The sequence below is a fragment of the Petromyzon marinus genome, chromosome 14 (assembly GCF_048934315.1).
Source record: "Petromyzon marinus isolate PM22_M1 ecotype Great Lakes invasive population chromosome 14, UKy_Petmar_22M1.pri1.0, whole genome shotgun sequence".
NCBI lineage: Eukaryota > Metazoa > Chordata > Hyperoartia > Petromyzontiformes > Petromyzontidae > Petromyzon > Petromyzon marinus.
In genome coordinates this window covers 5,772,092-5,795,415 of record NC_133680.1, presented here as the reverse complement: position 1 = coordinate 5,795,415, position 23,324 = coordinate 5,772,092, and the positions used below count along the sequence as shown (strand labels likewise).

General features: G+C 47.7%; 2 protein-coding genes across 2 annotated transcripts in view; one reads left to right on the top strand and one right to left on the bottom strand.

Moving 5' to 3' along the window:
• Positions 1–9,486, top strand: part of LOC116942386 (guanine nucleotide-binding protein G(i) subunit alpha-1-like) — a 124,528-nt gene extending 115,042 nt beyond the window's left edge. Inside the window, exon 10 of the mRNA XM_032954229.2 lies at positions 2,310–9,486. The gene's annotated coding sequence lies outside the window, so the exon portion shown is untranslated. The remainder of the gene's footprint in view (positions 1–2,309) is intronic.
• A 9,256-nt stretch (positions 9,487–18,742) lies between these two features.
• The window catches only part of LOC103091847 (guanine nucleotide-binding protein G(t) subunit alpha-1), a 40,208-nt gene continuing 35,626 nt past the window's right edge, over positions 18,743–23,324 (bottom strand). The window contains exons 7-8 of the mRNA XM_032954230.2: positions 22,169–22,322; positions 18,743–19,928 (exon numbers count right to left, since the gene is read on the bottom strand). Coding sequence (XP_032810121.1) covers positions 19,738–19,928; positions 22,169–22,322 — 345 coding nt within the window. The 3' untranslated portion in view covers positions 18,743–19,737. The remainder of the gene's footprint in view (positions 19,929–22,168; positions 22,323–23,324) is intronic.

Sequence of the window (23,324 nt, the reverse complement as noted above, 5' to 3'; positions counted from 1 at the left end):
CCCTGTCGCTGTTCAGCTGCAGCGGAGATTGTCCATCCGGAGTTCAAATGTTGGCGGGAATGCGCTACGAATCTGGCCACCCACGTTGAATAAAAGCGGCGAATATTTGAACCGGTCATAGGGCCTCCCCTAGGTCGACTCGACCTTCAGTGAAAAAAACATCAGCGCTCGGGAGACCAGGCGGCCGGGCGTGGTGCCGGCCTCAATAGGTGCACGCGAACAGCGCTTGCCCCAACAGTCTGCTGAAGGCAATATGGGGGACCTTTGTTTGTGTTTTTGTGATCGTGTGTTTTAGGCACTTGACCATTTATTAATTCGTTGTGTAAAACTGATTCCTGTGCTCATGCATTCATTCAATTTCCATTGGAAGAATCGATCATGAATTCTATGTGCAAATTGTATGGTAATGTCACATTCAGCCTATTAGAATATACGAGACGGACAAATATGAGACGGATGAGACAATCAATTCTATAAATAAACCTCGATTTGGATTACGACCATGAATCATGACAATTCATCAGTCAGTTCATGTGTGAGATTTTGTGTGGGTGCGTGTAGATGTGCACGTGTGTGTACCTGAATATGTACACACCTGGGGAGAGGTAGCTAAGTGGTTAGCATGCTGTGCCAAGAACTCGGTGACCCGAGTTCAATTCCTCGTGGTCAACACCAGTGATGAATATCTGAACCGGTCTTGGACCTCCCCGAGGTCGACTCAGCCTCAAATGAGTACCTGGTGCAGCGTGTACACATTGCCACTCGGGGACAGAAAGACGTCCGGTCGTTGCGTTGGCCGCCCACCCCCTCGTGCCGGCCTTAATAGGTGCTCGCGAACAGCACTTGCCACAAAAGTCTGTCAAGGCTATACGGGGTATGTTTGTCTTTGTACGTACTTGTGCACATGCTCGTACATGTGTTAGTGTGAGTGTGCATGTGTTTCGTGGATGGTTAGCGGTAGTGAGATGTTCACTACCTCACGTGGTATACATAAGGTTGTGGGTTCGATCCCGACCCTGACATGTGTACATTTGGAGTTTGGGTTTTCTCTCCTCGTGGTCGTGTGGATTTTTCTCCGGATCCTCCAGTTTTTCCTCTCCATATTTACAATCAATATGCGTTATAAATTATTTGGCTGCTTTAAATGTACACGTGACAAGGCACTTCGTTGAGTTATCATTTGTGGCCAGGTCGCTTCTGAAAAAGAGCTGTACAGCTCGGTGAGCCTTACCTGGTAAAATAAATATTTTTGATAGTTTTATAGAATCCCAGGTTTGTCGGGAGAGTAAGGAGATAAGCCCCAGGTAAATTGTGGATTTTGCTGTTAACCACGTAATACCCCTCCCTGCCTATTTGGGGATAAGTCCCGTACTTGGCACCATGGCAACAGGTGCGCCTACTACCAAAAATAGTCTCCAGTGTTAGCACAACACTAATATTTGCATTCTCCAAACAGGGGCACGCTTCTCCCTCTACGCGTCCCACCGCTTTAACTGGTCGCTACGGCATAACCAGCAATGTAACATGTATTTATCTTGATTTGAAGCTTTCGTGTCTGCAGGAATCCATGCTCTTTGGTTCTTTCGGTAAAGTCAAAGAGTATAAAATGTATCTCTCGTAACGTCGTGCCGAGAGTGTTCAACATCGGCGGTTACTCTTGAGGGGACGTTTTATAAACAGGAGAGTGGGGGCGAGTGGAAACGGGCTACACTGTTTCGTCAATTTTACGATGTCTCCAAAGAAACTGGGTTAACACGTCGCTCTCTCTTGCTTTGCAGTTCAAATTCAAAATTAAGCGCACGCTGCCAAAGGCCCCTTGACGCAGTGGCCGATTATTGTCCAACAAGCTGCTTGGCAGACGCATGAAACGCGGTGATGAACAACAGAAATTGGAATAAATACCGACAAGTGCACATTAAAGCGTAGAGAGGTGCATGCTTGTGATTGCTTTGGGACACGGAGAGAGATTGAGAGAGAGGAACCACACATGGGTCAGAGAACAGACGCACTTTCAACGACATCTTCAAAAGGCGACGCTGCCGCCCGGGGTGTTGATGGCCGAGGACAATGACGGAGTGGCCAGCAAGGAACGGGAATACATCCATGGGGACGTCCACCTAGGGGAGGTGGATTGATGAAATGAACTCGCGTCGGTGCTCGGCGGATTATTACTTCGTAGGGTCAGGAGAGATGTCGACAGCTTGGGGTGGGAAGATGTGGGGGGGGGGGGGCCTTCATCCAGCAGTGAATTAATCATGCCTGATGACGATGATGATGATGGAGCTGTCTGCGTTTTTCCTGTCCCCCAGGTTTGCTCGCGCGTCCGCCCTGCGACCAACCGGCCGCACGAGCCAAACAAGTCAAGTGACCTTCTACCACTCTCAACGTGTTTCACAAAACGACGGTGACCTTGCGCAGTCCTGACCGCAAAAACTTCAGGCTCTAAAATCCTGCGACACTATCTACTTCTGATGACCGGTGCCCCCCCCACCTCCTCCCACTCTCACACGGCACCCCCACCCCCTCTCTCTTTGGATATTTATAGCATTCGGCCTGTAGATGAAAGTGTCTGTAAAATAGCGTGATGTGACGGAAGCTGGTTCTTGACCAAATGCCTGGATCTCCGCGCGAGTGTTTTATTTTTTTCTCTCTCTCTCTCTCACTCTCTCGAAGTTTACCGTACTTCTGTGTACTGTCCTTCAACGAAAGTATATTATTTTTTACTGTGGGGAAAGCAGACAGGCTTGAAAATGAAACCTAAATAACATTCGAGTTAAATTACAAAGTAAACGCTGCTTACCTAAAATGCGTTTTAGAGTTTAATGTGCGTAGCGTGTAGCTGCCTCTGTAGTTCTAGTCTTACCGATATTTAGCCTGCTATGAATCTTCACCTGTAGCATTAGTATGTTGTCAGGTATTGTTATTTAATGAAAGTCCCTCGGTTAACGTTTTGCTTTGATGGATTTTCCACTCTTGCGCAGATGCTTGCAGTCGTGCATGCTAACACCAGTTGTAAGTCACAGTAACAAAAGCATTCCGTTTTTTTGCTAGTGATGGTGACGTGTTCCAATTCTAAAGATAAAAGAAATAAAAATCAAATCTCGCCCGATGTTTAATGTCTTTGTTAAGTTTGGATAAAGCAGACTTGTACATTTTTGGTACATTTGAAGTGCGGTGTAGATAGTTTGATGCTAGGCATTTGCGAGCAGCCTAGAGTTAGAAAATCCTACACGGAGCCACTTTTGGTTTGGTGTTTTTGTGAAGTTGACATTGTAAATACATTTTGCGGGTTTAGAAAGTCCATTCATGACAAGAGTACAAAGCATGTTCCTTCATTCATCCCAAAAGGCAGTTTCGCGCAACTTTTCACAGAAATCCAGTGTGCTGAATCAACTCAAATCATGAGTACATTTGATATCCCAACCATTCATACAGTGCACGGCTATCACGAGGGTGCAATATTTCAGTTGGAAGCAGCCTTCTGTAGCTGCACAATCGGTGGGGGGGGGGGGCGATGTCGCGATGCCGTTTTACGAAACGGAAGGAATTTGCGAGCCGACGTCAAAACTTGGACCTTCGTGACAGCGGCGGCGGCGGCGGCGGTGGCCGCAGTTGTTTTTGAACCGCCTCGCGGGATCTTTAACGCCGTTCTGTGAAGGGCAACGCGCGTGGCCATCGTGGTTAATTCGCTCGCGGCATTAACCAGGGAGGGGGGTGGCGGCTGCCGGTCACGAACCGCGAACCTTCGCGACAAGCGGCAATCACCCGCTCCTGCTTGGCCATGCCGACGTAGACAAATAAATCCCTAATCGCTTGAGCATTTCTGAGCATGGCTTTTCTTTTTTTTCGCTTGCGGCATTGACTCATCAACTCGCCGATCAGTTTTAATAAATCGCTTCGCGCGGACGTCAAAAGCTCACGGCAGAAAAAGTTCCGCCAGTCAGGCCGACCCCCCCCCACACACCCCCACACCCACGTGTGCTGTTGGTGTTGTCGCTATACACCGACGATTTAAGGTCGTGTGAATGCAGCACAGAGATACTGTAACTATGGTAACAGCGGCCTTGTTGACTACGGTGAAATTCCCGGCGCAAGCGCGGCGGTGACGCGGGCCCCCGGGGGCGGGCACGCTCGCCGCTCGTAGCAGAGGTTCGCGGTTCGAATCTGGCTGACCACCCTGGTTAATGCTGCGGCGCGGTGTATTAACCGTGACTAATGCTGCGGCGCGGTGTATTAACCGTGATTCCATACGCGCCCGCTGTAGATCCCGTGACGTTATTCGCGATATATACTCGATTGGAATAAAGGTCGCAGCCCTGGGCCCCCCCCCCTCCACCCATGCTTCGAAAACTTTGGCAGGGCCCCTCCTGCAAAGCAGTCATGAGACTCAGTGAGACTTTCCTCGCGTAAACAAACAAGCGGTAAAGGCCATTTCGGTAATCCCCCGTTGGCTGAAACCCACCAGGGCTGCCTGGGCCTCAGGCTCTGTCTGTTGTGACCCCCCCCGCCCCCCGCATCTCTCCCCCCCCCCCCCCTCTGCACACCCCCACCCCCCAGGTTTCAACGTTTTTGCTCCACCGTAGTTCTCCGTTATTGACTCGAAGGCAAGACGGTTGCAGTGCAGTTCATTAGGCTCGTTTCGATCACCTTGAAATCACAACTTGGCAAATTGGGGTAGAGGATAAAGATGAGAAGCTGCAAAGAAATGGGACTGATTCGATGCCTTGTCGTAGGTGGCTTTGTTGTGGCTGAAGGAAGAATTAAGGATGTTAAAACGGATGATGTGAATTTGCTTACAAATGGAATTATATAAAACCTTTGGTGGAATGTAGAGCTGGTTTGACTCATTCAGAGTCCCACACTTTGGCAGCAACCAAAAGCCATTCAATATTTTGAAAGTGGTCACTTCACTGCGGCAGAAGCAGCGTGGCAGATACGGTACAACGTCGGGATTATCCATCTTCGCTGAGGACTGAGATATTGGTGGGAACGCGATAAGGTCAGGTTTGTGACCATCTTTGTCAAATGAGAGTTGCACCACCATGCCAGAACGGGTTACTGGACAGGATTAAAGCGCAAGCTGCGCTAACCATTGGGAAACACTCGACTGTGCTTTGGAAACAAGCGAACGCACACGAGATTAAGAGCACGTGACTTTTGTGCGAAAAGGTCGGATTTTGTGAACATTGGCAGAATATGACCACTACACCACCGTGCACAAATGGAGTGCTGGGTTTTGCGCGGTTCATTGGGTCGGGGGTGGATATGCGACATCGTACTGTGTTGGAAAAATATTTCAGCCGTGCAGCGTTTGTGATTTTTCGTCTGCTTTTTTGTTGTTGTTGCTGACGTCAATTAAGGCACGGATATTGGAGACGCTGCCACCAAAAATTGTGCAATGTTCGCGTTGTAACAGCTGAAAGTCAGTGAGCGAGTGTGAGTTCAGCAGTGTGTTCACCGCTGACTGCCTCCAGGCCACATTTCCTGCTACCCTCGAAATATTACGAGTGCAGTCTAAACACATGCGAGGTCACTTCTGTGCCGCAAAGCCAGCAACACTCTTCGGCCAACATGTCACATCTCTCGAGGCAATAAGTCAATAGGTTATAGCGGGCAAGGCGTCCTTATTAAATTAGTTTTCATTCGGGCCCTTCCTGACCCTTGATGTTGTGTTCTGCATGTGTCCGCACGTGTGCACGTCCGCATGTGCATGCATGAACGTTTTCGTAATGGTTTATTGTTGGCAATCGCATTGATGTCCTTTGCAATTTGGTGCCGGCGTCAATGCAGTGGTCGCGTGGGTTGAGATGTGTGCAAGCGCGTCGAGTGCGCTGGCGTTGTTCATCTGTCGCCCGTCACTTTGCAGAGAGAGAGAGGGAGAGCGAGAGATGGTTCCATATATTTGGGCGCCAAGCGGTGGTGACACGTTTAGGAATATTCCAACAAGAAACAGAGTTGTTGCACTGCAGAGATCTTTCTTGAACGCGTAACATGCGAACGTCATCCGTTACTTTAAAAGTCACCGCAATCATAGCGTACTTGAGTTATTGTTATTGTTTATGCAATGTATCTTTATTTGTAGCAGCAACAACAACAACAACAAAAACTAACAGAGTGCGGTGGGTGCCTGCGTAAAAAAAGTTAATGTTCGCTTTAAATATTCATCCGTGTGGAAGCAATGTTCTACGTAAGGTAAACATTTAATATAGTTAAGTACGTGAAGCTGGACTAACATGAATCGATAGAAGCTTTTAAGGCTTGCAGCACCTCTCAAAATAGCAGACACCATTCAAGATATTTTACATGTATACATATACATACAGTGAAGAGCTACTGCATTCGATACTCTTTGTGTTGATGTTTTGATGACATGTGGGGGCAGTGTGGTATCTTATTCTCATGGTGAAAGCTAAGCATTTCAAAGGTTGTTCAACTGAAAGCCATTCATTGTGTGCTTATGTACACAAAATTAGGTGGCGTTGCTTCTGTAATTCACTGTTGATTGATTTTTCCCTCCCTACACATAACCTTCCAGCTTAGCAATACACGCCCTCAACAAAGAAGTTCTGCGCAGGCCACCCGCGTTATCAATGCCATACATACTACATAGTTTCCTTCCCGTGTGTGTAAATATAACAATGCAAATAATAACAAATAATTATTGTTATTATACATTCATGATTATATAATGGATGTAAATGACCTTCGAGAATTTAAAAAGCAAGTTTTTTTTTAACTTCTTGGTTCTTTCGGTAAAGTCACGTAGAATGGAAGTATTTTTTATTACTTTGTTTCCATTCTACGTGACTTTACCGAAAGAACCAAGAAGATGAATCCCTGCAGTCACGAAAGCTTTAAATCGAACTTTTTTTTTAAATTCATGCCGGATCCTATGTGAAAGGTAAAGAGGCAGCCCTGCAATGTCTTACTCACGCCACTGCCTGATTGAAGGGACTCCACTTCAGGGACTTCTATAGAGCCCCTCCGGAGGGTTATTTCTGGCTAATCGTTCATTCTGGCAGGACAACTTGGAAAATAGGGGAGGAATTTAAGAAACTTGTCCGTTGTTTCGTATGCTGAGCCAGTGAGATCGAACCGGCGACCTCTGGGTTGCAATCCAGTGTGCTGACCGTTACACCGCTGGCAGCTTTGGGATTAATGTTGGGTCCTACGCAGTGAATTTAAAATGCCGTGGGGTGAGGGCAGGTTGGGCCAGGGAATAGACTTGATGGCGTAGTCTGGACCATACCGTTCTAAATGTGGGACCTGATCTCAGTCGTTCTCTGGAGCTCACGTTGTTGCTTTAAATAGGGATTTAAACGAATGCACGTTAATCCTGTCGTGGCAGTTTCCTGCTGAAATAGACGCCCATTAGTTGATACAATGCTAAGTGCAGTTATTTTTAATTGAAACGATGCCGTGCATGTAAAGAGGCATATCTATCAACAGGAGCTTTTTCCACTGTTATTATAAACCACGGCTAGGTATGAAACACGGGACTATGGTTTTTATTTAATAAGAAAGTTTTTTAGATGTTACCCATCACCGCCAGAATGACCAAGCTTGATGCACACGAAACTTGGTTCAGGTTTCCCAGATTTATTTACGCAATTATATATCTTTTTTTCTCTTGAAGTAAATCGTTAAGTTATAAATTCTTGCATGTTCACCGTCTAGGGCAAGCCACTTCAGGTTTCTTTAATGGGTACCCAGGAAGTTGTTGGCAGTAACAGATTTGCTGTAGTTGTATAAATGTTAGAGGTGTAATGATTCATCAATTCATGGATTGATGTTGATTCTTTGGCTCGTGATACACGCATTCGATCACGCTTGTGATGTTTTCAAATGTTTATACGCTGCATGTAATGGCTTCATGGCACTCAGGCAGCCACAAGCGCCCACATGTTCACCACATTGTAAAACCAATAATTGATTCTTTATTCGAATATTTTCGTCCTCTTTTGGAGATAGGTATCCTGGGAAATATTTTATCTACAGTCCTAGGTTTTGTCCGTTGTGTAATAATTCACTAATCATGACGGCCGATTCACATCACAGTCCTTCCCTCGACCGCTTATCGTGAGATTTGTCTTCCGATGAAATATCCCCCGTTTTTTATTATTATTATGTGTGTGTGTGCCTCTGAGTGTGCAAACCGTGATCAAATTACGAACCTGAATCGGAAGTGAATCATTACACCTCTGGTAAAATGTGCAAACTCAGTTAAATCTCGCTTACACAACGCAAATGTGGAATGAGTCATCGTAAATGTAATTTCGTAGAACGATAGACAATCACGCGTGCATTAAAAAAAACCCGTACTTCCGTTCGGAGGGGGAGCATGTACAAAAACAGTAACCGGTATATTTACCATGGTCATTTTACGGTATTGTATGCCAATTAGATTTAGAAACAATTTAACTTTTGTACAGCGAATGGAACATTGGCGTGTGTGTGTGTGTCTTGGGGAGCGGCGGTGTAGCGGTTAGCGCTACTCTGCGCTACGAACCCAGCCACTCGAGTTCGAATCCCGCTCATGGCCAACACCGGTGACGATTGTCTGAATCGGTCCTGGGCTTCCCCTAGGTCGACTCAGCCTCAAATGAGTACCCGGTGCGGTGTGTAGTAAACATCGCCACTGGGGAGACAAAAGCGACCGGGCGTGGTGCTGGCCACCCACCCCCTCGTGTGCCGTGTCGGCCTTCACAGGTGCTGCTCGCTAACAGCAATTGCCCCAACAGTCTGTTAAGGCTACACGGGGGGGGGGGTCTTTTGTCTTGTAAGTCTCGCGGGTTACTCTGGGTGTTCACGCGCGCACACCGACGCACACGGACCACCAACCGTAGGCGACAGATCTGTGTCTTCTCTGTTGCTCGAGTGAGAGCAGCGTGTTATCATCCCCTGTATGAAGTCATCTGTTGTCATCCAAGATGAAATACCAAATGTTGCATGATTTATTTTGGAGGGGGGGGGGTGCGTGGCTGGGAATGCATTTCCTTCAGCATTGTCAAGGATATGTCCCACAAAGGTAGTTGGTTTTTTACTGTTGTTGCGCCTTTGTTGTAGACACATTCTTATTCTCATTAACATCGAGTCCTAGGCTCGGCCTCTGTGATGTGCAAGTTTAATTTTGTTACTTTTTCTACGATTAAATTTGCCGCTACAATAGGGGAACAACCGTTGTCCTTGTTTTGCTTTGTTAACCCTCTGCAGGGAATATTTTACGATGCATTTAATGTGAGGTAAATGGTATGTTTCTGGTATAATTGTATGTAAGTAGGTTTTAATTTGTAATATTCCAATGTTGTTTTTTTCTCCCTAAAATGGTAGTGAAATGATTGTTGCAAAAAAAATTGTTTGAAATATGGCAACACAAAATTCACCGTCCGCATATATTCCAACATTTTTGCTGTTTGAGAGCATTTTATGATTTATTTGATACACGAAGCTTTGCAAGTCTGTAATAAAACTTCAGTTGGTTTCTTATCAGATGGGAGTGTCTTTTGATCGTCTATATTGAGTGGATTACCGTGATCTGTTCGTCGAGCAGCGTTCATCGTCTCCCAAACGCGTTGCGAATGAGGATAAAACTTTAAAACTTTAAACTATTTTTTTTATTTTACCAGGTAAGGCCGTACAGATGAGTAGGGCAGCATCCTGCTGTACGGCCTCCGACTGGTAATCCCACGTGTGTACTCTGTGCTTTCACGGATTAAACTGTGCTTTCAAGACTACTAACTAACAAACGATTTTTTTCATATTTTACCAGATAAAGCCCACAGAGTAATACAGCTATTTTTCAGGAGCTACCTGGCCACGAATGATAGCTCAACGAAGTGGCTCATCGTGTGGAAATTTAGAGCAGCCAAATACTCGAAACGCGTGATGTTGATTCTAAATGTGGAGGGAAAAGCCGCAGGAACCGGAGAAAAATCCACGTGACCACGGGGAGAGAGACACGCAAATTCAAAATATACAGCAGGCGTCAGGGTTGGGATCGAACCCACAACCTCCTCCATACCAGGCGAGGGAGTTAACATCAGTTCATCGATTAAAATGCATTATCGTACATATGTCTGCGCATCTTAAACTTCTTTCGCACCGTACGTATCAAACCGTGTGCGCATGTTACGGTCATTTGTGTCAATCCACTGCCAGATGAGTGTCCCCTCCCCCACACCGTGCGTGTCGTGGGGGCTTGTTTGAACATACTTCAGCACGCTGGTCAATGGAGTTTGAAGGCAATTAAAGCCTTGCGAGAGTACGCGAGCACAGTACGGCAATGAGTTTTGTTTGCACAACCCTCTGCTGCTCGTCGTGTAGCACTGCAAACCCGATGGCAGCCTGTTTCTGTGCAACGTGGATGCCCAGCCAAGCGCCATCAAAGCTCAAGCCTGCCTAGCATCTGAGATCCAATGAGATCGGTCGCATTGAGGGCGACTTTGGTTCTCGGTTTTGTGTGTGTTAGATTGTCGTGGAGGGACTTACATATATGCTGCTTGAGGCACTTAGTGAAAGACATGTTCCTTGACCTTGACAAATTGAGAAGCTCTATACTGTCAATTGTCTTGGCTTGTTATGTCCCTGCATGATCAGCTACATGCTATTCTTTTTTGTTCTATCCAAAAGGCATCTAAATTGAGCAAATCTCATCATGCATTACTCGTTCTAAACTGTCAATGCCATGACTTCATTTCTCCGCTGCGGAGAGAGACCCAATCATCTCACGGAAATTGCGACCGAACAGAATTCTGTTCAATCTCAACAGGAGCGGCAAAAAAAAACGAACCTTTTTAATGTTCCTCCCATTCGGAAAAATGCTGAAACGTACGACTTTTTTGTTGTTTGTTTGTTAAACGAAGCCCCAAATTGACGGTGTCGGAGGCAATGGCATCTGCACATCACCGTGACCCATGGGGAAGGGGTGGGGAGGGGTCACAGCAAATTGGCCCCCGTTGACCGAAATAAATGTTTCGCTGCCACTTACGGGCTGGTGTGGTGGTGTTAGTTGTCCCGGTGAATCTCCCCGGCAGCGATGGGGGCCGTTTTAATGCAACGGCCATCGGTGGGCGGGGTTCTTTTTATGGGGAGATCAGCAAACGGCAAAGCGTCCGATTGTAAATTAGAGGAAACATCTCGGCTGTGTATCTTCTTCCCCCCAGATCGTAATTTAAAAAAAAAACGACACGTGTGTTTTTTTTTTGGTGTGTGGTTGTGGTCGATTAAGTTTGGCCGGCATCCGTGACGTTTTGCTGAAGTTTGCGATGGATATATGGTCTGCTGCTAATTGCGAATTTCAGTGTTATTTATCAGAGGTTGTTGATGTAAGACTTTCAGTTGCGAATGCATGTTCACTGCTTTATTTTTTCCACACTCGTCTTTCTTATAAGCATTTGATTGGATCGTAACATTTTAATTAATCCACATTTTATTCAATTTTCCCAGCGATAAAGCGAACGGCTCGCGATCGGAAGGTTTTTGGAATTCGAATCCTAGTTGGGTGTCAACTCAGCCCATCATCCCTCGGGGGTTGATAAAATAGGTACTGATTTGTGGGAAAGTCAACAGTGGTTGTCCTATGGATAGACTCGCCCCTATCACCGGAGAGATGAGCACTGCATAAATGCTCATTTGAACAATAAATACATTTTTACGACCAGTTTCTGTTTATAGATAATATAACAACAACAACAACCGCCATTCGCCACTAAGTGGCAGTGACGTCACCACGACGCTTGTGCCAGGCCATGTGCACCTTGAGGCCACGTGAAGTGTCGAACGCCCGCGGGCAGGAGGTCACGGGGCAGACCCAGGTGCCACGGGTCGACTGACTGAGATGACTGGCTGGTGCACCACCTGTGCCCCCTACTGTGCCAACCTGCTGTGCTTTATCCACCCGGCGCTCCGCTCGTTGTTGTGAGCGTCGCTCCTCCGCCCTCCGTTGTTGTTGGAGGGCGACTGCCTCCAACTGCCCAATAGCGTCCTTCACGAGCCTCCTCCAAAGAGGCCGATCTTGACACCGCTGGTACCAGTCATCGGCAAGTCCACTCAGCCCCACGTCCTCCTGTACCACATCACTCCGTCTCTTCTCTAGCCCGTGCCGCGCCCGTTTAGTCCCCTCGATCCGGCCGAACAAAAGCTGTTTCGGCATGCGGTGGCTGGGCATGCGGGCTACATGACCCAGCCAACGCAGCCTTGCCTGCCGGAGGAGCTCACCGATGGGACCTTGCCCAGATCTTTCAAGGATTTGTGAGCTCCTCACACAATCCAGCTTGGTTAAACCCAGGATGGATCGTAAGCAGGCCAGCCTAAATGTTTCCAACCGGCGAAGATGCTCCATTAAGGGGGTCCACGTTTCGCAAGCATAGAGAAGGGAGGGAATGACCGTGGCCCAGAAGCTTAATGCGGAGCGACAGACCAGGTAGCTTCCACACAGCGTTACGCAACCGATGAAAATATATTGCCGCTCGACTGATTCGGAGTGAGACTTCTGCTGTTAAACTGGAGCCGGTCATAAGCACACTGCCCAGGTATGGGAAACTCTCCACTCTCTCCACAACAGCCCCATCACCGATTGGGAGTTGTGGGGGTGGAGTGTCTGATGGTACAAAATACCCAGGCAGGTGCTTAGTTTTGGTGGGGCTGATGGTAAGGCCCCATCTCTTAGTGGCACGCTCCAGTCTCAGCAGCAACATCTCCAACTCTTCCTCTGAATGAGCAGCTATTACCAAATAATCGGCATACATAACGTGGTTGAGCAATAGGCAGCCATCCCTTGACCGCACCCGGGCATCGATCAACCTCCCATTATATCTGTACCAAATGGAGATTCCCCCGGTACAGCTATTGAAGGCTTCACGAACTACGTGGTCAAAATAGATGTTAAATAATGTGGGAGCTAGAGGACATCCCTGTCGCACCCCAAGGTGTACAGGGAATGGCTCTGACTCCCGGCCACGTAGTTTTACCCGGGCCCGCTCACCATCATGAAGGTCCTTAATGATCGTGAGCAGAGCAGATAGATAATATATGCACATTAACACAGACTGTGTTGTTTAATATATTGCACTCTTTATTTATCTCTCTACAGTGTTAAGTGGGATACAGCATTTTAAATGATATCGGAAGCACAATTCCGCATGTGCTTCTATAACATGCGCGTAACAATTCACATTTCTCCGCATATCTGAATCGTCACAATTCTAGGTCGCGATTTCTTTCGAGAATAACTCATTGTTTCACGTCGTCGCGATGAAGGTAGCGCCTCTAAGCAGCTTCATGCGGTTACGTAAACAATGTTCAACGCGTCCAAATTAAAGCCAGCCAATCCCTACGCGCACGCAATTCGACGCGCCGTTACACATTCTGATGTTGAATGCAACTCCCATGTTCGAGATCGTGCAAAACAGCCGCATCATAGCATTGCTTTTGTGCGAGTCCCACGTTTGCACGTGGCTTCATTATTTGACGCCACTCTGTAATATTATCAGTGTTCCAACACATTCCATATGCAGTTATAAGCAGTTGTCGGCTTTCAGTCGCTAAACGTGCGTGCAGCAATTAGACCTTGTAAACGATTAATACGTTCTCCGACCGCGGTATTTTTTTTTGGCCCTGTAGAAAGTGCCGTCCTGATTGCCTTTCCGATCTAATGAAATCAAAGTTCCTTTTCATTTCTCGTGGGCTCCCTTCGCCACTCGAGAGTCTGTAAGTGGCTGCTCATCACTGTAGAGGAGGTGAGCAAATGTCACGGGGGGGGGAAAAAAAAAAAACACCCACTCCAAGTGACACCTCCACGCAAAATGTGTCGGGAACAAAAACAAACACACATTTTCAGTACGCTGACGTGCCATTGCCACGTTCAATATTTTTTGCAATATTTATCACTTACATTTTATGCAAGACGTACATTTTAAACCGACGATTCCTAATCAAGTCCGGAAGCAAGATTGCAACTCTCACTTTTTGTTCCTCCCTTTTATTACGCAGTTGTTACATATATCCCAAGAGAGTTTTAGGCAACTGCCGTGCAACCTCGGAGCAATGTGTTGTGGGTATGCGCTCTTCTACGAGGTACACTTTGCCGTGGTGTGATGGTTAGCACACCAGACCTGCCACGTTTCTTAAATACCACGCCCGCCCGCCCGTGTCCATGCAGCAGTGTAAAGTGGGTTAGCAGATCGCGTGCGGTTATGTGAAACGTTGGGTTACGCCCCACCTCTGCCGAGACATCAGGACAACGTGGAAGAGTAGGCCAAAATTCCCTCGAGGGATGATCTAGAGTTCCCTCCGAGCCCATCCACCAGCAAGCAATTTAAAGGGCAGCACCTCCCCCTATTGCTGTGTTTATTTTTTTTAAAAATCCCCATGAAGTGAGCTCGAATTCTGCAATCCGGCACTAAGCCTGAGTTGAGCTGCACTTAATGAGGCAGGTGGGATTTTTTTTAATGTTGTTATTATTGCAGAAACTCACTACATTGAATTTCACTTAATTAGAAAACGTAACAGTCAACCTCGCGGTAAGAGCCTCGCACAAATTATCGTTCGAATATCACTGAAGCGAACACGCGATACGGTATTATGCAGTGAAGCGCAACCTTAATGCGTGTTCGATCAACTGTGTAGTTGTAACATTAACCTTGGAAGATGGGAAGTATTTCATGCATTATCTGCAGCTGTCACATCAGATACCAGGCACACGCACGCACTGGAAAAAAACACTCCCAGCTCCTCTGACAACCTTTTTATTTTCCCATTGCCAATATACCCGTGCGGAAAGCCCCCAATCACGACCAAAATGAAACACGCGAATGTGTGTGTGGAACACTGTGTGTACTAACAATGTGTGTATGAACAATGTGTGTATGAACAATGTGTGTATGAACAATGTGTGCATGAACAATGTGTATGCACAATGTGTGCATGAACAATGTGTGTATGAACAATGTGTGTATGGAACAATGTGTGCATGAACAATGTGTGTATGGAACAATGTGTGCATGAACAATGTGTGCATGAACAATGTGTGCATGAACAATGTGTATGCACAATGTGTGTATGAACAATGTGTGCATGAACAATGTGTGCATGAACAATGTGTGCATGAACAATGTGTGCATGAACAATGTGTGTATGAACAATGTGTGCATGAACAATGTGTGTATGGAACAATGTGTGCATGAACAATGTGTGCATGAACAATGTGTGTATGAACAATGTGTGTATGAACGATGTGTATATGGAACGATGTGTGTATGAACAATGTGTGTATGAACAATGTGTGTATGAACAATGTGTGTATGAACAATGTGTGTATGAACGATGTGTATATGGAACGATGTGTGTATGAACAATGTGTGTATGAACAATGTGTGTATGAACAATGTGTGTATAAACAATGTGTGTATGAACGATGTGTATATGGAACGATGTGTGTATGAACAATGTGTGTATGAACAATGTGTGTATGAACAATGTGTGTATGAACAATGTGCATTACATCTACCAAACAAGTGTAATGGGGCAGCACCACAGCCTCGGTTCATTCTATTTATTTTCACTATTTTTATTGTACCAGGTAAGGACCACTGAGCTAGAAAGCTCGTTTTCAGGAAGCGACCTGGCCACAAATGATAGCTCAACAAAGTGGCTTATCGTGTGGACATTAATACCAGCCAAAAAACTCCATACGCATGTTTATAAATGTGAAGGGGGAAACCCGGAGCACCTGGAGAAAAATCCATGCAACCACGGGGAGGACATGCAAACTCCAAACATGCAGGCGTCAGGGTAGAGATCGAGGCCAGGACCTCCTGTACAGCAGGGGCGACGTAGTTAACACATCGCCACCGTGCCTACTGTAAAGGCGTGTTAATGTTGGCTACATTTTGGTTGATTTACAAGATTTGCCAGAAACAAATCTGCTCGTTTTTTTGTCTTTTGTCTCATTTATGCAACCAAAGGGGAACCGTGCTTCGGTCAACAGCCATCTCGAAGGAGCCATCTATCCCCGCTGTGTCCCACTTCGAGGTGGGACAGTTAGACGAGAGCTTCTCCAAATGGGCCTGCTGCCACGTTCCCACGACCACTGGGGGAAGCTAGCCGGCATGCATTGCAAGCTGGGCACGTGGGCTCAGCCTGGATTACCGCGATGGAGCCTCACCAGTTTAAGCCGGCACCAACGCATTACTCCCTGACACCGGGCTGTGTAGCTCACTTTCCCCTTGGGAGCCACGCACTATTTCCTGGGTGGCCCGTTATAAAACAGTCGTAATTATATCAATCCCAGGGCTGTGCTTTGTATACAGAAAAATGTGTAAATTACAAGAATATTACATTTGAGCTTGGGATGGTGTAAATCAACCGGAGCAGATATAAAAAGTTGTTTTTAAACAACAGTGGTTTGTTTCTCTCGGGCCACGTAAGCGAAGAGGAGGTGGTGGGGCGCACAGAGCTGCTCGGCTCTCGAAGCGGTGGGATAATAAATGAACCCTGCTGGGGTGGTTTTTTGGAATGGCCCGGCACCGCTTGGGTCTGCTTCCCAATGGCGGTGGGAACGTAGCAAAGTGAGCCGAATGAAAGGACCCAGTGCTACCTACTTTACAGCCGGACTGACCCAGGAATGGGTTGTCATCTCACGGGGTCAACGCAGAATCGAGGAGCCCGCGCCGTGACGTCAATGATCTTGCTCAGCCACGAGGCTCCGTTAGGTTTTAAAACTGCGCAGGGGAGTGTTTTTACCATTACAGAGGTTTTTTTTTTTAAATGAGTTCGCTTTCATTAAGCTTCATCTCGAACGAATATATTTTTTTGCGTGTAAAGTTGCTGCCCGACCGTAGGGTTAAGGTAAGTGGGACAAGATGAGATGCGATGAGGCCATTGGGTTTGTGAGAAAATTACAGCCTGGCTCCGTTTTGGTCCTGTGCTGCCCGGGCACCGGCACAGGTCTGGCCTGAGTCCACCCGCTCCTGGAATCGTGGGTTGAATGGGCATCGCGCGCCGAGACATTAGCACGCATTGGCCTGCGCTTGAAAATCATTCCACGCGTCCTATTACGCGCGATGTCTGGCAGACGGGGCACGTCCGCCCGCCAAGAGCCGGCCTGCCGAGTCGGAAAAATGTTCCCGCTGCTCTTATCGTCACCAGATGCTAAAAAACCGGAGCTGACAACCGAGTCACAGAGAAAGAGAGAGAGAGCTACGAGCAACGATGGAATTGAGTGGGCACGCGAGGATTCCAGCGCCATGCACCCCACACAATGCCCCGTTCACCGTTGACTCCTTCCATGTCCCTACTCGCCAACAACAATCGTAGCACGTTTTTAACTGTGATTTGACGGCACAAATGTAAATGTGCCAAATGTTGTACATTGCCATCGAATGACTTCATAGGCAAAGCCACGTAGGAACAACATTGCCCCCCCCACCCCCACCGCCGCCCCCCATCCTAACACACTTCGGATTAGCACGGTTGGCTACGTACGGTACGAAAGAAGTTAAACGTACGTACATACACAAAATCCCACTCGCAGGCCGGTGCTGCGTTCGTCCCGCGCTACACAGAGACAGCTTCAGCCGAGGCTCCGACCCGCCGCTGGACAGCTCGTGATTTGACTGCGCGGGAGGTGCGGTGTGAATAAAAAGTAATGACGAGGATGATCTCCTCTTTACAATAGAACTAGAGATACGTCGTTGCTTGTCAGCAGAGGACACTGCGGTAAACGATGTTCGTTGTCCTGGACTATTGCTGCAACGTTTATGAATGGGCGCGGTGAAGTATGGTCGAGTCGCCCATCCCACGACCAACACGCCGAGGGGGTGGGAGGGGGGGGAGCGCCTCATCCAACGGTGGATTTAGAACCGCCTTGTGCCAGTACTGCTCATGGAGCGCAGGGGCCGGCAGCCTGCGGCTCGGGGAGGCCGCGTGCGGCTCTTGATGCCGACTCCCAAACACGGAAGTCCAGTTCACCATGGAAGTCCAGTTCACCATGGGAGTCCAGTTCACCATGGAAGTCCAGTTCACCATGGAAGTCCAGTTTACCATGGACGTCCAGTTCACCATGGAAGTCCAGTTCACCATGGGAGTCCAGTTCACCATGGAAGTCCAGTTTACCGTGGAAGTCCAATTTACCATGGAAATCCAGTTCACCATGGGAGTCCAGTTCACCATGGAAGTCCAGTTTACCATGGGAGTCCAGTTTACCATGGGAGTCCAGTTCACCATGGGCAGGGGTCGGAAACCTGCGGAGTCCGGAGCCGTTCGGGGCTCATCAAGGACCGCTTCATGGCCGTTATTCATGAAGGACCACCGCCGTTTCGTATTCAATCGCATTGATTACGGCTTTGTCTTTTTTTTTACCGAATTCGAAAAAAAAAATGCCTCTTCTTATTATTTTGTTTGCCGACCCCCTGATGTCGCGTCTTAAGGAAGCCCGCACCATCGTATTGTGTGGCCTATTGGCCACTGGTTGCTGCTCTTGGTTGTATTTTTTTGCGTGAGGTCCTTCATCAGGTTTTAATATAAGGAGTTAGGGGGGTAATTCACTCGTCCGATTCGAATCAACACCGATTCGATTCATCTGAGTAATTCTTGTTAATTTTTTTCTCTCCCCGAAATGGAATTGTTTACGTTTGACAGTTGCTGCTGGCGAACGTGCATTGTGATGAGCGTGCTGGTGTTAAAGCAGGTGTCCGGATTGTATCTGGACAGAAGTCATGCCGTGTCTATTTTGACTCGAGACATATTCACTGCCCTAAAGTCATTTATTCAGCGACTTCGTATACATTTGCATCCCTCCCATCAGTTTCCCCAAACACTTTTTTTTTACCGAAAAAACAGCAACTCATACGGAACAAAAAGTTAACTGGAAATCTAGCCTTGCAATATATTTATTTTTATGTTTCATACCAACAAGTCTTATAACTATGACACATCACAATGTGCAATATCTACACACTGTTATTGCTGCATTACTGACAACACTAAGCCAACGTTGTCTCACAAATTACAAAAGACATTACTTTTTGAGCCGGTGCAGCACCCCAAAAAGTTGAATACCCCATGGTGCTGTCGAAGATAACACAGCGTACACGATAGCGCAGCAAAATCGATTGTTCTATGCTCACACGCCTATTAACCCCACGCCTTCACCATTAAACTCTGACCGGCGTGGATGAAGTATGGTTAAATAACCTCCACGACCCGCACGGTGCTGGGGATGCGCTCATCCAGCAGTGGATCGTCATGCACGTGTGTCCTATAGAGAGTACTGCAGCGCCGCTGCCGTTGGAAAACAAATACCTTGGTTAGCCGGATCATCTGGCAGGCCGATGCGCTCAAATATTAGCGGGGCATTTTAATTGTGCCACTCCAAGCGATGCCGAGCGTACGAGCCGCGTGACGGATAAACCAACTCCGGCGCGCAGAAAAATGGAAGACAACGGGAGAAGGGGAAGACGACAAAAATCAAGGTCGATATAACCTGCGGCGAAAGCTCGAGAAGAACGGAGCGAAGCAGCAAACGTTGGCTACAGAAGGAGAACCATGGGATGGGAAGGGGAGGGGGGGGGATTTCGTTCGGCCCCTACTACCGCGAACGAGCTGATGGAAGGGGCAGATGACCACAACGACGACGATTACCGGTGATCCACACGCTCACACGGCGTTCACACTGAACGTGGGTGCAGCCTCCCTTGAGGGCGGCTTGCCGCTGCTGCGGCCGGTGATGAGCTGCTTGCTCTAGAAGAGGCCGCAGTCCTTGAGGTTTTCCTTGATGATGATGTCGGTGACGGCGTCGAACACGAACTTGACGTTCTTGGTGTCGGTGGCGCACGTCATGTGTGAGTAGATCTCCTTGGATTCCTTGCGCATGTTCAGGTCGAGGAACTGCAGCTTGATGAAATTGCCCGCATCGTCGTAAGTGTTGGGCCCTGTTTTGTGTGAAAGCGAACAGAAATATATATTTAAAAAAATCATCTCGTAATGCAATGCACACCTGGAAAGTAACACTCCTCAGTCTCACGTCTCAACGAACCGTCTTGATGTAGAGTATGAACAAGACTGATGGAGAAGTTTGAGAAGTGATGCGGTGGTTAACGCACCGGGTTCCGGACCTGGCCACCTGATTTGGATTCCTGGCCACCCAGCTCGCATCAGTGACGAGCAATATCTGAACTGGTTCCGAGATTCCCCGTTTCACCAAGCCGCACTGACCAGCATGGTGAAGTATGGTCAAACAAAGAACCCCCGTGACTGACACTGCATGTGGAGGCCTTCATTCAGCAGTGAATTGACAAGGGCTGGGACTAATCATTATTATTAATCTCTTTGGTTCTTTCGGTAAGGTCACGTAGAAAGAAAATAAATTAAATTATAGAGTACGACGTTTCGATTGCAACACAAGCAACCGTCATCAGGTAGAACTACATTTGAGAGAGAGACAAAACACAGACACGGAGACACACAGACAGACACACAAGCAGAGAGAGACACAACATAGATACACAGAGTAATTCCTGCAGTCACGAAAGCTTCAAATCAAGATTATTATTCATGTTGATTATTCCAGTGAATATAGTGGCCTCCAGTGAAAAGAAACGATCTTCACACGCACATAGCACGATCGTCATAATCGATTTTGTTCGTCGAATCGATGCATTATTACACAACCCTTAATGGACATGCATGCGTGTATGTGTGGGCAATCCACTTTCTTCCAACGTACAACATACTTCGTTTACAAATTATCTGGGTATGGTGGTGCAGACCAGTGATTCACCGCTTCGGAGGGAAGCCTGGGGTGGGGTGTAGGCCTCGGCAAGGTAAGGTAAAAGGTAAAAACAACAAACCTACCTATACCCTACCTTTAACCTTACCACAATACAATCACTCTACCCTACCTTTTACCCTTCAGCAGGTAAGGTAAAAGGTTAAAAGCAACGAGCCTACCTTTACCCTACCTTTTACCCTTACCCCATACAAATCACCCGATTACAGGGTAATTACTGGGGTACTACTATACATGAAAAAGGTTTATAACAGGTAAATTATCGGTAGAGTGCTTTATTCATCTATAGAATCCTCTCGATTATTCCAATTATACACGCTTTATTTAAACTCACTCTATTGTTGTTGTCGTTGTTGTATCCTCAAATCTTGTAACTCAATTTTAACCCACTTCCCAATGTGGTTTCGACTGCAAACTTGGTATACTTATGTCACACTGATGACAATACTATATTCTATCATTAAAAATAAAATAAAAATATTTTTTAACATTATTTTTTATGTTATGTTTCGGCTTGGGTCTAATTGTCCACTGTCAACTGACGTTGGCTGTAATTGCCCGTGGCCCCTTATGTTATGGCGAGCTTCGGGTCCATTTCCTGGAGTCGTGGAGTTCTGCCATTACTAGTAGATTTCATAACAGCGTGTTTTTTAAAAAGTTTGTTTTAATACTACTTATTAAATGGAAGCCACGGACTGCGCCACGGAGCTTTTAGCGGTAAACAAGGCACCGTATTTACCGGGTAATTCTTCGCGCTACCTTTACCCTACCGGGTAATTCTTCCCAGCTACCTTTACCCTACCCTTGACCTTTTACCCCTTGGCATGTCGACACCTTTACCCTTTACCTTCACCCTTTTACCCGGTAAAAAAGGTAAATTACCTTACCTTGCCGAGGCCTAGTGGGGTGGGGGGGAATCTCACGGATTTGCAAAACTCCCGAACCCGCTGGTGAGCTGGCGGAAGGAGAACAGTACAGAAGAGTGGATCGTTTCACACATCTGCGCGGTGCCTCGAGTGCTAATCATGGTGTGTGCGTCGTCTGTGGATTTTCGCCAAGGTGCTTTGGTCCCTGCCCACACATCTCGAAACACTCATCAATGGAATCGGCCAAACATCGGCTTCCGAAAAAAGGCAAGTTGTCGAAACTCACTGAAGTTTTTTTTTATTTTATTCCTTTCAATGATAAAAACCCGCGCAATCAGATCGAACGTTCATTTATTCCCATCGAGGACTCGCCTTAATGAACGAGCCTCCAGCGTCTGCCGTGCCGACGGGGCTGTAAACTCCACATGCGTTTGACCCCGCGACCTTCGTCTCTTCGCTTTCTCCCTCCCTCTCTCCCCCGCCCTGCTGGGCTCGGTGTGCGCTGGTCGAACCGTACCGTCGTAATCGGGGAAGCAGATGCTGAGGTGAGCCTTCTTCACCTTGACCTCGAACAGATCCTTCTTGTTGAGGAAGAGCACGATGGAGGTGGCGTTGAAGTAGCGGTGGTTGCAGATGCTGTTGAAGAGGTGCAGGCTCTCGTGCATGCGGTTCTGTGTGGCGCCGAGGCAAGAACACACAAAACAAAAAAAGGACAGAGGTCCCCCCCCCTCACCCCGTTATGGCCTTTGATGGACCGGTGGGGCAAGTGCTGTTTTTAATTGTTGTTATTTATTGAACAAGAGCCCATTACAAAGTACGAGCGAGCGATGGCGGGGGGGGGGGGGGTACAGACATTGCGCAGCGGACGACAAGCCAGAGGCCATGTGCACACGGGGGCCAGGGAAGGTTTGGGGATTGGGCTCACTGCCCCACTCACGCAGGGGCAACGATCGGGGACTTTGTCATGTCAGGGGAGAGGAAGGAAGGTAGGAGAGAGAGAGAGAGAGGGAGGTGGGGGGTGGAGAGAGTATTCGCCCAAACAGAACCGCAAAATAAAATAACATCCACACGTGCTGAGTGAGCGGCTACCTCATCATGCCTGTCCATGGGAGCGGGATAGAGTGCTGTTAGCGAGCACCTATTAAGGCCGCTGTGTGGCACGCGACAGATGGCGGTGTGGCCGGCAACCACGCCCGGCCGCCCTCGACTCCCCAGCGGTGGCGTTCACAGACCGCGAGCGGTGCCAGGGGCAGCCAGCTCACGGCGCGACAGCCACCAACAGAAAGCGAAAAGGTCCCCCGTGCAGCCTTCAACAAGACGGTGCCGTTCGCTTCGGCGCGGAAAGGCCTGCATCCAGCGGTGGATGGATCACGACTGCTGACCGCGAGTTCTGCGATGTCCTCGCCGTGGTCAAAACGCCGCAATCGTTAAATAACTAAATAAAAATAAAAAGAGGACGCGTGCTTCCAAACTCGCTGTCGGTGACTTCAATCACCGCATCCACAAGCACGGGCGCTGGCGGGCTTTCGGCTGCCAGCTGCCGGATTCAGCACCGTTCGCTGCTGGAGAATGATAAGTTAATGTCAAGCTGAGAAGAGAATTGTGTCTGGCGGTTTATGGACCTGTCCGTCTCCCTGCCTGCCCACATTTTATACCGCCTGCCACCTCGTATA